General features: G+C 34.7%; 1 protein-coding gene across 1 annotated transcript; it reads right to left on the bottom strand.

Moving 5' to 3' along the window:
• LOC149968931 (uncharacterized) lies at positions 1–559 on the bottom strand. The gene is made up of 3 exons (XM_090169479.1): positions 232–559; positions 100–175; positions 1–4 (listed from the first exon to the last, which is right to left on the bottom strand). The coding sequence occupies exons 1-3, from the start codon at positions 557–559 to the stop codon at positions 1–3; spliced, it is 408 nt and encodes a 135-aa protein (XP_090025605.1).
• Positions 560–14,666: the final 14,107 nt, after the last annotated feature.

Raw genomic sequence — 14,666 nt, 5'->3', positions numbered from 1 at the left:
TTAGCTAGAATTGACCAGAGAAAACATTTCTCATCATTTTCGTTTCTAATATTAAGAATCGCACGATGTTGAGAGAGTTTTTTAGGTAGTTCCATATACGATGACCCCCGTAGCGGCTGGTAAGATGCTACATTTAATTCTACATACAGAATACGATCAATTACCCAACCCGATCCTGTTAAAAATATAATGTTTTAGTTCAAAATATAACTTATAAATTTTAGTACATACCTGTCGCTTCAAAGTTTTCCGCTGCTGACTGTATTGTTTCAATGCAGTCATTCAGCTGGTTTTCAATGACGTCGAGCGTTAATGTTGTTTGCATAGTGCTCCGGAAATAGGGTCGTACTTCCGCTCTTTGTTCCGCACCTCCTAATGGTCTCATATAAACAGATCTTACGAGTAGGAACCATTTAATTCCACGTTTACTGGCGAGTCTTTCCATTAGAAATTTACTGAAAGCGGCTCGGTAACGTTCAATAAACATCCCCGCATCAATATCATAGTCTTCGGCATTATAACGAATAGATGCTAACGTATCATTCAAGGCCTGGACCATACTTGGAGATGCTGGTGGTGTTTCATCAAGTATTGGTGAGGCGGGAACAGGTGATGGTGTTGGGCTGTTGGGTAAAGCTGATGCAGATGGTTGGATAGATTCCAGTTGAATGTCTTGAAGCAGACTAGGTGATGGTGGACGGGTTGGTGATGGCGAACGTTGCATTGGTGATTGTGTGCGAGACAGGTCCATGGGTTCGGAAGGGCCGGGTGCGTTCAAGTCATGAGTTCGTTGATGGCTCTTGAAATGTTCCAATCTAGCCACATTCTTACCACATACTTCACAGATAAACTTATGTCTATCACCGTGTACTTCTCTAACATGCCGATTTAAGTGGGACTTGGTAGAAAAACTTTTCGCGCACGTAGGGCAAATATGTTGGGCTTTAGGCATCTTGAATATAGCTACCGCTGTTAACCGTGGAATGACCTCCCACAACCCTATACAACCCCTTTTATAGTATATTCAAGTATCATTTGAGAACGATACGTTTCTCATACTTAAAATATTCGTTTGAAATAGTCGTGATATAGATTCAAGTGTCAAGCGTATTTAAGTACTACAATGATATTAAAATGAAGTTTAAAAATATTTCCATTCTACTTTAACAACAAATATTCCATGACGTCAAAACACTCGTTCTCATACTTAAAATATTCGTTTGAAATAGTCGTGATATAGATTCAAGTGTCAAGCGTATTTAAGTACTACAATGATATTAAAATGAAGTTTAAAAATATTTCCATTCTACTTTAACAAAAAATATTCCATGACGTCAAAACACTCAAATCCACTACAATGATATTAAAATAAAGTTAAAAAATATTTCCATTCTACTTTAACAACGAATATTCAATGACGTCAAAACACTCTTAAATTCAAATTAACCGCGTCCCCCGGGGTAATCTGCGCACGCGCCGCCCAGGTTATCACTTTTTACATCATTTCAACTTATTCCGTACGATAAAGCTTGATAAGATATACGTTCAAGTATCTTTCGAGATAAGCGTAGATAAATGAACAAGTTGGCCTGGACATAATATGTTGATATATGAGAAAACAAATCGTCGCGAGAAATACCCTAAATACATTAACTTTTCGATGATTTTACCCCCATTTCACCCCTTAAATCCCGGACCCCGATCCCGAACCTGACCCCGACCCCGGGATCGGCGTGTCGACCTTACTTTCCTTCTACTCACGTTATAAACACGGACATTTTAGAAGGCACCAGGGACAAAAGAACGGGATAAGAAAAATTCTTAATATTACCTTAAAAATTAATTTACTTTTGCGGAATTTAAGCGGATTTGATTTCGTTTTTTTTTGTTTATCAAGAAAAGTTTGAAATATTGTTGGTTGAATTTCTAAAATCTACCTATTACTGAAGAGATTATGCGTATCAAATATTATAGGAGATGCAAAACACATTAAATATGATTAACTTTTATAAAATTATCAGTTCTTGACCCCTGACTATTCGTGGTTTTCTCCTAGACAACAATGCACCAACACCCCCAATAAATGTTACTTATTTTCAATATTTTGCTGGTTTGAATTTTATATTTATCATGATTAAATAAAATAATTCATCTTAATTTATCGTTTAATTTCAATAGATTCGCAAGTTATTAAACTAATAAAACTTTTGTTTGAAAGCGGCCAGCCGTACAAAAATGTTTGAAGAAAAAAATTAAGAAAATATCTAAGATTTGTTTTTAGTTCCAATCTTTAGAATAGCAATAGAATATCTATAGATTGTTTATAAAAGCATGGGTCAATTTTCGATAGGTATTTGCTATGGAGTACCTTTAGAATAGCTTTAGAGACTCCTTTATAATGGTTTACAGATTATTATCGAAATTATAAAGGATTTTCTAAAAGAGTACTTAAAGCGTATTTTATAGACATCCTTTAGAAATGTCTAATAAATATATATAATAATGTCTATAGAAAGTATTAGTATCTAAAGGATATAGATATGTTTAGTACGCTTTTTAAGCATTCTTTAGAATTGCTAGAGTATACCCCGGTAGCAAAATTTGGTCGGGCCGCCGTCATCTAAACTGGGTCGTATCATAAATGAAGTCGTAATATAGTCGGTGAACTAGTCGACATTCAACCGATCCTATCGTGCATTTGACTAGTGACTGTACTCTGCCTATACTACTTATCCACTGTATGGTATTTTGCAACATATATTTTAAGTACAATATAACGTTAAAATCTTTATTAACGATTTAAAAGGCTTATAATAGTACAAAATAACGTTAAAATCTTTATTACCGATTTAAAAAGCTTGATGTATCACAAATATTTTACTTAATACGTTGGTCAATATTTTTACAGTAGGCTAGTTCTTTGAGTTTGAGAACGAGCCATGCATACTGACGTCAAACTAACGACGTAAGTTTTAATCTTACTCAATACGTTTGAAATTTTTAACCTAAATTTAAAGTTTTTAAATAAGAATCTTACTTATACGGGCTATATAAGTTTAAAGGTAGTACAAACCAATTATAGCATCTACCGTGATATGATCAAATTGGGGTTTAGGAGAGCAAGACTTGTGGGCGTTACTTTTGGCGTCCCGTAAGAGATGAGCCCAAAAGTTCATCAAATGGAAATAGCTGAACCAGAAGCGATCACGTGAATTTCGTTCCACATGTCGATGAACGCAAAATTGTAGCCAATTTTGACCTAGAAATAGTTACACCTTGGCCGATATCGACTGTCTACAAATTGTAAAATAATTAAAAAAATAATAGAGTATCATGATTGGCTTTAAATTTCTAAGTTAAAAAACCTTACCCCATTTAATAATTCAAAGTGAAAAACTAAATACTTCTGAACTCAAATATTATTAGGTTATTGAGAAAGATCTAAGAGATAAAATAATAGTTGAGCCTAGTACACTTACCCCTTTATGGTATTATAATATTGCTACATGTAATACAAATAAGATTGTTACTCACCAAAGGCTATAAGCGTTGCTGGTGCTGTCTCTTCACCTTCTTTCCAAAACAGATCTATAACTGTACCTACGTTTGACTGTGGGTTTTTCAAAAACTTTTTCTTTCCCTCTTGGTTGCTTTGAAAAGCAAAATCCAAAATTAATGTATCCCATGTGTAGCTGTGACACTATTTAACCAAAAGTGTCTTTTTCTTAATTGTCTTCGACATATCTCGAAATAACTTCCAATAGAGCTACAAATTTAGAGAAAATTTAAATTTTAGATAAAATATCTAATTTATCCAAGGACGCTTTTCCTCCAACAGAAAAATGTGACGTAAATGAATATTTTTTTAAATTTGCTGCTGGGATATCCGTTATTGAAAAAATTTACCATAATTGATGAGAAAAAATTCACACATCGTCTTCGAAAGCATTAGTCTTTTTCAAGAGATGAACAGTTAGCTATTCAACATTATCTGAGTGTTTTCAATTTAAATACTGTGTGCAAATTTCAAAAAATGACTATACACTGCCTAACATATTCGTCAAGCTAAAGGATGGCAGCTTTGGTATTATTATTGGATTTTACAGTATCAAAATTAATTGTCAGCATGCGTCACTAATTTGCGAATGCCCTTTAAGTTTTTTTGTTATAGTTCTTAAGATGAAAGTTTGCCTTCTGTCACAAGAGTTAAATAAGGTTTTATGGAAGACTAAACGTACTAAAACACAATAAGGCTATCCAATTTCGGATATTAAATCAAAAGTTTTTGTTCTTGCTTCTGAAGCATTTGGCGGTTTGAAATATATAGCTGAGCAACCCAACTTTCAAGGATGTTATTAATACGGTCTTAATACTTATTTCATTATACATGCACGTTTCGAAAAGCACTCACATTATATTAATTCATTATATATTTCGCTTACTATTATTCTTTATTCAATGTTAATAAAAATAAAATTATAATCTTGTTTTGAAGTTTTAATTATTAATGTGCAATATTGCTCTTTAAAATAAGCTCAATTTAAGTAATTTTTCATTGTTATTAATTTTTAAATAATACCTTTTTAAAAATTTATTAAGCTGCGAGAATGCTTAAATTAATGTAAAATTATTTTTGTAGGGATTTCTTTAGAATCTGTTTTTCATCTATAAGAATAAACTTCGATATTTGACTTTTATTTGTATTGATTTAACCCTATGCGTTAAAATACTTAAAACTAAATTAAAAACCACTATCGCATAGTTAAAACTTTTTCAAATATTTAATTTAAAAATATTTACAATTGAAACACGACTATAGTTTCGTTAAGTTAGAAGAAACCACCTATGGACTGTGAGAACGATGATAAAATACGCGAAAAAGTAGATTAGTCCATAATTAAAAGGGATAATATAGCTAAATCCTAAACAAATTTGAAGAAATTAAAAAACTTACTACTAACTCGTACCCAATAGGTCTTCGAGCAAAAAACGCGAAACTCGGATCAAATAGATCTTCGAGTAATAAACTAAATTAAAATTAAATAAAATAGCCAGAAATTCCAACGGTAGACCGGTTTCGTTCTATTTGGAACTCATCAGTACCGTGCGGGAAATCTGGCTGGCGACTGTCAAATCTAAAGGAGAAACTAAGCCTAAACATTTAAAATTTCAAAACGCGTTGCATATAGCAACGGAAAGCCGAAAAGGGGGGGGAGAGTGGTGGCGTATTTTATCATCCTTCTCACAGTCCATAGGTGGTTTCTTCTAACTTAACTTATCGTATATTCTATTCTCCACCACTCCCCCCCCCCCCCTTTTCGGCTTTCCGTTGCTATATGCAACGCGTTTTGAAATTTTAAATGTTTAGGCTTCGTTTCTCCTTTAGATTTGACAGTCGCCAGCCAGATTTCCCGCACGGTACTGATGAGTTCCAAATAGAACGAAACCGGTCTACCGTTGGAATTTCTGGCTATTTTATTTAATTTTAATTTAGTTTATTACTCGAAGATCTATTTGATCCGAGTTTCGCGTTTTTTGCTCGAAGACCTATTGGGTACGAGTTAGTAGTAAGTTTTTTAATTTCTTCAAATTTGTTTAGGATTTAGCTATATTATCCCTTTTAATTATGGACTAATCTACTTTTTCGCGTATTTTATAGTTTCGTTACCGTTAGTGGTTTTTAATTTAGTTTTAAGTAGCTATTGACTATTAGCAAAAAGGCTGATTTTCTTTAAAATCTTATAAAGTCTTTAGAATCTTTATGTGACTATTCTTTCGAATTCCTTTAGAAGCTAACTAACCGGTTTTTCCTTAAGAAAACCTTTATTGTAATCTTAAACATATCTTTAGAATAATCATATTATTTTTTAGGAAATTTTTATTAAGTATCTTTAGATATCCTTTAAAAACTCATTAGAATTGTTGCTGGTTTCTTTAAAATATACTAAGGTATATCCTAAAGACAACTTAATTTTAGATATTTCTATACAATGCCTTTAGAATTGGCTTTCATATCATTTTCCTTAAAACTTAACATATATACAGGATGTCCACTAAAAAACGATCCAGGGCGAATAACTCAGAAACCGTTTTCTCAAGGAATTTAAATTTTTTATGCGACGTAGCACGTGCAGGGGGCAAAGAAGAATGATAACCTCGATGACCTTGAACCATGTCTTCAAGGTCATCCAAAAACTATCTCGAGAACCGTAAGTGTTAGAAAGTTGGTTCCAATTAGAAAAGTGTTCCCAGTCACGTTTTATGCCTACATATCGTGAACATGATCGGATTCGACCAATAGTAAGTCGAGAAAATTGGTACCAAAATCACAAAGGTCGTAAAAGGGAAAATTGCAAGACAGCGCTAATAACTCCAAAACAAGTCGTGCTACATTATCGAGATTTGCTAGACAATCGCATCATGGTAGGATATTTTAATATTTGGAAAATTGTACGACCTTGAACCATGTCTTCAAGGTCATACTAAAATTATCTCGAGAACCATTTGGTTTAGATCAAAAATTCCAATTAGAAATTATAATTTAAAGTTATAAATACATAAAATGTGACGAAGAACAACTTTCTAATTGGAATTTTTGCTCTAAACGTAATGGTTCTCGAGATAATTTTAGTATGACCTTGAAGACAATGGTTCAAGGTCATTCAACTTTCCAAATATTAAAATCTCCTACCATGATGCGATTGTCTAGCAAATTTCGATAATGTAGCACGACTTGTTTTGGAGTTATTAGCTCTATCTTGCAATTTTCCCTTTTACGACCTTTGTGATTTTGGTACCAATTTTCTCGACTTACTATTGGTCGAATCCGATCATGTTCACGCTATGTAGGCATAAAACGTGACGGGGAACACTTTCCTAATTGAAACCAACTTTCAAACAATTACGGTTCTCGAGATAGTTTCTGGATGACCTTGAAGACATGGTTCAAGGTCATCGAGGATATCATTCTTCTTTGGCCCCCTGCACGTGCTACTTAACATAAAAATTTTAAATTGCTAGAGAAAATGGTTTCTGAGATATTCGCCCTGGATCGTTTATTAGTGGACACCCTGTATAAATGTCTTTAGAGTGCTCTAAAGGCTATAGAGCTCTAAAGGATTCTTAAGAGTATCTATAGAACATTTTTGTACGGGCATTATCGAGCAGATATGATTTGATGAATTTATCACGTAAGTATTATGTTACTTACTTGTTAGTGAGATTTAGGGTTTGACGATAATTGTTCGAAGTACCGTAAAGAGTTTGAAATGTTCGTTTTGGATATAAAGATTGTGCACTTTTTGCTTTTAAACCAAATACAATTAACTTAAAACCGAATGCAAACTAAAATTAATATCAAATATAATATATAAATCTGTAAATAAAATCGAAAAATTATTTAATTACGCGAAATTTGATATTAGGGAAACATACTTCCTAAAGGACCAATCGTGAAGCTCCGCCCCTTCCGGTCCTCGTGAGAGTAGATCTGGCCTGTTCAATCTCCATCTGAGAACAATTTAACACAAACGGATAATGCCAGGTTTTCTATACCTTGATAATGTTACATATGAAGTGCTCACGTTTCTTGCTCCAATACTCGCCACTCGAATAACCAAGGTTCAATTGACAGTTCTATTTTTCAGCTTCTTTAAAATAAAAATCTCGAGACAATCATCTTCAGGGAGGAAACGTTCTCACCCAATCTTTGTCAACGAACTATTTGAAATTTTATCATAGTGATTATTAAATGACGCTCAAGAATGACGTTTAGTTGAACTTTCCGGAGGGAAAGAATAGCTAAAAACATAATATATCCGATATAGGTCTTGATCAAAATAGAGTCTCGGGCGATTATAGTTATTTTTGGCTTATTAACAATTTTGTCGTCTATACTATTTGTAGGTTGTTTGTCTGCACAATTTAAGAACTAATAATTTTGTTGTTTTGGACTGAGATAGACCCTTTCTGAAATATTTGCGGATCAGAGCAGTAAATCTTTAAGAGCCCGGATTTACTAAACTGGCAATTTCAACTTAGATTTTCTTAACTTAATCCGGATAAATCTCCATGGCTTCGGCAGTAGCTTGCTTGAATTAAGGTATAAATATAAAAAGTTCCTTTTTATTGAGGGATAATTTCGTTTTCATGTTACGAAGGCCTGAACAGTTCATCAGGTCACGGCCGTTGTGCTACACACATTGCTTGTAGAAGCATTCGAGGAAGATTGTACCATTAACGAAAAAACCTTTCGAAGATTTCTTGTACAAACGTTGCTGCGGTTTCTCCAACGGGTACGTATTGGTTGACCCTCCTAAATTTGGAAATTATCCTGCTTTCCTTCGTGAGATCCATTAGAGCAGTGGTTCCCAATTTTGTTTTTGCTATGGAACCCTAAATAATCTACCTAATTCTGGCGGAACCGAACTCATTTTTTTTACTTATCTTAAAAGACTCTTGACACAAACAAAGATGGCCGCGCTGCGAATTCTCGGAACCCCTATGACCCTTCCGCGGAACACCTTTTGGGAACCGCTGCATTAGAGAATGCAAATGCGAAATTTTGAAGGAAATTCTTAAACGTATGATGCCGTGGTTCTTTACTTTTAAACGCTCAAATTACGCGCGTTGACTAACTTTTATATCAAAGACTTTGACCTCGAATAAATAATTTAAAATACTCGTCAATTATTGAGTACCAAAAATGCATACTCAGGTACCCGATTACGCGAATAAGCTGCTCTGAGTTCAAAGAGGGGTTTTGGCAACTTTTTGGGGTGGCAATAATAAACGGTACCTACACGACGGGGATGGAACACGGTTTTTGGTTTGGAGTGTCACTTCACGAGTTCGGATGTCGGCTGGCGTTAGAACTCAGGAGTCTTTACTTCCTACGTAATATACGGACAGACGGTAAATTAATAATTTTAAAAAATGTTTAATGTAATCTTACTTTTACTATTAATTACTATAACTAGGCTATTATAATAGTCTTTTATATCTCGTAGTCATTATAATGTTACGAAAGTTCTGGAAACTGTAGTTCATTTAAATAAATGGATTATTTTTCAGCATTGAAGGTTAGTTTATACTCATTTTAAATTAAATTTCCTAATAACTAGAATAAAACCATCAACTAATCAAGTATACTCGATAACCTGACTCGAAGTTTTTTCTGAATTACTTGACTCGAATATGAGAAAATATCTTCTTAAAGAAGTACTCGATTACTCAACTTGCCTTCAATATTACTCGACTAGAATCCTAAAATCACTGAAAGTTCTGAAGTTGGATGAAATTAAAATACACTGAGAATTTTTCAGCATTTTAAAAATGCCTCCAATTAATTAAAATAATATTGCTCTAATATACCTAATTTCTTAGAGTTTGTTTAATTTTATCCAATTTAAGATGTTTGGAGCATTTTACCTAAGTTGACTTGTAGATATGCGAGTCAGAAAATTTCCCGCGGAAACTTTTCCATATTTTTCCGAAAACAAAAATAAATTTTTTTTATTCCATGATTAGTCTAATATTGTTTTTAAATTTAAATAAAGCGTCATTTTTGCCAGATTTTTTATTCCGCATTTTATTTTCCAGGAAAATTAATAACTCTAACTTGATTCTACTCAAATTTCTTTGAAACCTATATTTATTAAGGTTATCCCAGTTTAAACGTTAAAAACGAGATTTTAAATTATTTAATTTACCTAATTTTAAGCGATTGTGTCAAAATTTACTTCATTTTCCGGGAAAACTTGAACTATATAAATTTTATTTCAATTTTAATATTTTACTTAAATATACCCATTTTTTAAACATATTTCGAAAAATCTTTTCAGTGTTTACCTATATTTATGCATTTTGATCAAACTATATCAAATAATGCCAAATTTACTTATTTAATCGTAGTTTAATTTTTAATTTTATCATTAAAAATTATCTCCCTTTAATATAAATCCAGAATTGGTGGTATTTATCTAAATTCAAAGGGAAAGTGGAAATGGTTCAAATTTTAGATTTTTTTTTCAAAATGTTTAAAATGTGTCAAATACCAGAAGCCTAATATATCTATATTATAAGGAGCACTTGGTACGTTGGTCGTCGTCGTCCGAGCTTTCTGGAATGTTTGCTTAGTCTGTCATGAAGCCAAAGGCGGGACGGCGAGGAAAAAGCGACCCGCGGAACATAAGGTTATGTATTTGTACCCCGCCGTTCCGCTGGGCACTACGGCGGCACACAAGACAAAGAGTCATGCCGGACAAAAATGCACTTTGCGAAACAAACGTTCGGCCAGTGAGACAGCCATAAAGACAGGCTCACATATGGCAAACAAACGCCCTCATCATGGCCCAACAAAAGGCGACACCATGGGCTGCCCTAATTCCCACCCTCGCACAGCTGAGGACTAGAGTGACTTCCTCTTCCACCACACAAATCCTCCCCAGTAGGATATTGAATGCCAAGTATGGAACACCCCCGAGGTTCCAGTGACCCAGCGCCCCGATCACGAGACACCTCCTCGAGGACTCCAGTGACCCAGCAAACCGGGTGTGGACCGCCCTCAAGAGCGGGGGGGGTTAAGCTTCACCTCGCTTTATCGAGCTACGATGGCTCCTAACAAGTATTTCGGAGATAAGTTCGCGAAACGCCATTGGCTAAGAATAGACCACGTGGTCAAGTTTTTTCTTTTCTTTTTTCCGATCGCAAGGAAAGGATCCCCCATAAAATCAATGATAGTAGAATACGAATTTTCGTTAAAAGTGGAATTGTCCTTAGCTTATCCTTAAATATCCTTCTCTGAATATATTTTAATGGAAATAACAAAAAAATAACCATTCATCGTGTCGCCACGATTTTGAAAATTGTATTATTGTACTCCTGATTACCAGGCGCCAAAGCCGTCTCGAAACAGCTGTTGTGTGCATAAATGGAATTTTTATTTGTACAATAGTGATTATATTATTTTTGATTTTAATTTATATGCACAAGCGAGCCGTTAAGAATTTCATTATTTTTTATCCTTGAGAGCAAAATAATGATTTATCCTTATGTAAGGAATCCTTTTTAAGGAGAGTTGTAGAATGGGACGCCAGGAAACACTTGCAACACTGATACGCGTGGTGAAAATTCTTCTGGTTTTCATATAAGCGTTACTTGAGGCTCCTTTTTGGCCTTCGAATCACGAAGTGATAGACTGATCAGCGAAATTGAAGCGGAAGAGAGCAATAATAATAATAATAATAATTATAATCAGCTAGGCTAATTGGCCGATCCAAAGCTTCTTGAAGCAGATGTACGTGGTGGCTTCAGGCTAACTGTCCATTCAGTTAGGAACATATCGTTTAGCTTCTTGGCGTCAGCTCCTTAAAAAATTTCAATTATACGATGAACACTAAACTTAAGCCCTTACACTATACATGTTTATTTCATGAACATGTTCATTAAGGTTGGTGTGCAATAACCAGTCAAGCCTTTTTAAAAAATATATCAAATTTAAGACGACAATATTAGGCCTACTATTTCGTCTGTCCAATTAGTTAAGATTCAGTCAAATATAATTTTGAATTGAAAAGGCAAGTGATAAACAATGGACATTAGCAGTATAACTTTCATTTTAAAATAAGTAATCGATTTGTTTAAGCTTAACGCCTTAAAGGCAAAAACTCTATTCGCCTATTTCTTTAAATGAAGCCGTGTGTTCCCGTCTATACGTTATGATGCCGAATCTTGATCTACAAGATTTTGATCAGTTTCATTCAAATTTCTCACACCTTTTTGGAAATAAAAGAACTTTAAAAATATGTTGAACATGTATGCCTAAAAAGGAGCCAAATCTTAGTAGAAGAGAGGAGATGTTTCAAGACAAGGGTATTTATCATCAATTCGCGAAATAATGTTTTTTATTAAATAATTAATATTTTCATTAAATGGCCGACGAAAATGACCAATTGAATGTATCGTTTGTGAAAAACATTTTTGAATAATATTTATAAAATATTTTTTAAGCTATTACCAGTATACAGGGTATTTTTTTTGCTCGAAAAAGTGATTGTTTTCAAAAACTATGTTTTCTAGAAAGTGGAAAGTTTTACTGTACATTATACGTGCCGGAGGACACTTTCTACCAACACTGCATCTAAATCGAAAAATATTTTCACGTTTTTTGAAAATTCAAATTTTAACCGCTAGGTGCTATAAGAAAATAGTAAATGATAAAATTGTAGAGCGTCACTCCGGTTGGGTCCCTTGAAGAGCTGCGTCAACGAATTCTAAGCGCTTGCCGGGAAGTAACCCCGGAAATGATTCAAGCCGCCTTCGAGAATATGATTGTTCGCGTCCAAGCCTGCATCGCAGCCGAAGGTGGTATTTTTGTAACGTACTTATAAAATTTGTGTGTAAGTAGATAAATAAAATGTCTCTTCGTTTTTGCAAAAAAATTGCATTTTTCATCCTACAAAATTAAATCGTGTAATACCTTCTACGCCATTGTCTCCTCGATTTTTTAGCGCTGTTTATTGCATTAAACACCAGATTAACAAATTTCTGACTTTCGTAAAGTTACACTATGGAATTCAAAAAAATGTATTTTAGCTTGCCCACTTGTCACATTTTCATATCGTATTTTTTCAGTGAAAAAGACGTCTATTTTTTGGCACCAACGCTATGTACAGTACAAATTTCAACTCTCTAGAAAACATAGTTTTTGAAAGTGAATTTCACATATCGTGACGTGATGTCTATGTTTGCAGTATGAACACTTAATAGGTACCCAGCAATCCCTTGACTCATGGTTTCCCTTTAAACATCGGAAACACCGTTGTTGAGTTTTCAATATTTGTCTCTTCTCTTCTACGGTGTATTTCGAACGGTTTACCCCATTTCGCCCTAAATAGTTCTCCCAATTCCAATTTATCCCAATCCCATTTCCCCCAATCCTATTCGTCCCAATCCCATTTGTCCCAAAATTACACTTGGTATAAACATGAATCTTATTTTAATATGCAAGTACATCAAATTTTGCCCATATGAATATGGTAAACCTAACCTAACATAATCTAACATTATCTAACCTAACCTAACCTAACCTAACCAAGTCAATTCACATATGGGCCCCTTCCTATTTTATTAGACAATGTCGTCCAAAAATATAATGCCGTCAAAATGTTACGCTCTATTTTTTTCGACATATCGACTCGTACCGATGAGATCTAAAACCGCGCAATTACCATATATTTGGAAAATAATGATTGGGAGAAAGGGGAATCCATATTTTTGGGAATATTGATCGTTGGGAGAAATGGGAATATTGATCGTTGGGAGAAATGGGAATAAATTTTTTTGGGAAACTTGATCGTTGGGAAAAATGGGAATACATATTTTTGGGTTAAATGAACTCTGGTTCGGAGAAATGGAATTGGGACAAATGGGACACCATGTTTTTGGGAGAACTGATAACTTTGGGAGAAGGTAAAATTGGGATAAATGGGAACATACCATTTCGAACAACTTGTATGAGGGTGCCCTTTCTTTTCCCAAAAAAGGCAGAAGGATGATGAGGCTTCGGATACCGTATTAAATGTCATTGTCGATGAAGCTCTAGGTTTTTTTTGCTCCCTTTTGTCTGATTTGCGCCAGTGGCTTGAATTTCTCGTACTGAAGTCGCGTCCCTTTCCTTGATAGAAATTTTCTCTCTTATTGTTATCGAATTTTAATTTCGATAACGCTTAAGATTGCTCTCTACATCAAATTCGTCTCTAATGAACTCTAATAGGCTGTTCATTTTATAGTGGCTGTTTGTTTTATTAGCTCTAATCGAATTTCGCTCGGTAGAAACCCCAATATCATAGGGCATAAAAAACTTTCGTATGACTCTACGCTCATGTTTAAACCTTCTAACCTTCTGATCTGCACTCTAGTCTGATTTTACAGCCTAATTTTTAATCGTTCTACGTCACTGGCATCTGTTATCTTGGACATCGCTAATAGTTTATATACGTGTGCGTTAACTATTTGTTTAGCCATGCCAAAGTTTTCTTCCAAAAGCTTAGAGGTCCTCATAAGGAGACAAAAGAAGGTGGAGGATTTAGACGAAAGATTGTTCGATGACATTCCATTAGCCGAAATACCCCAAGATATGAAAACGGCAGAACAGTACGACGAAAAAGTAAACAAAAAATAGAGAAAATAATCGCAAAATATAATAGTGGAGCGAATACGAGTTATATGCAAAATTATCAAGCGTCAGGACAAGTGTATCAGTAGTAGGGGAGTGTATGTTTGAGCATTTGGGGAGCCAAGGGGAGCCCGGGTTAGTCAAGGGGAGCTAGGGTGGGGGAGCCGAAGGAGCCAAGTGGAGCTAGGGGGAGATTTTTTTCAAAGGAGAATCAAAAGTTCGTGTACCTACCCTAGAGTGATTTTTGAAATTTCCGTGGGGATTCAAATGTTTGCTTACTTATCCCAGGGTACTTAGAGGACAGAGAACTGAACTGTGGGGTATATCGGTACTTAGAGCATTTGGGGAGCCAGGGGGAGCTGGGGGAGCCCGGGTTAGTCAAGGGGAGCTAGGGTGGGGGAGCCGAAGGAGCCAAGTCGAGCTAGGGGGGGATTTTTTTCAAAGGAGAATCAAAAGTTCGTGTACCTACCCTAGAGTGATTTTTGAAATT

Source organism: Leiobunum rupestre, chromosome 1, assembly GCF_980474605.1.
Source record: "Leiobunum rupestre chromosome 1, qqLeiRupe1.1.hap1, whole genome shotgun sequence".
NCBI lineage: Eukaryota > Metazoa > Arthropoda > Arachnida > Opiliones > Sclerosomatidae > Leiobunum > Leiobunum rupestre.
This window is presented reverse-complemented; position numbering and strand designations above follow the sequence as displayed.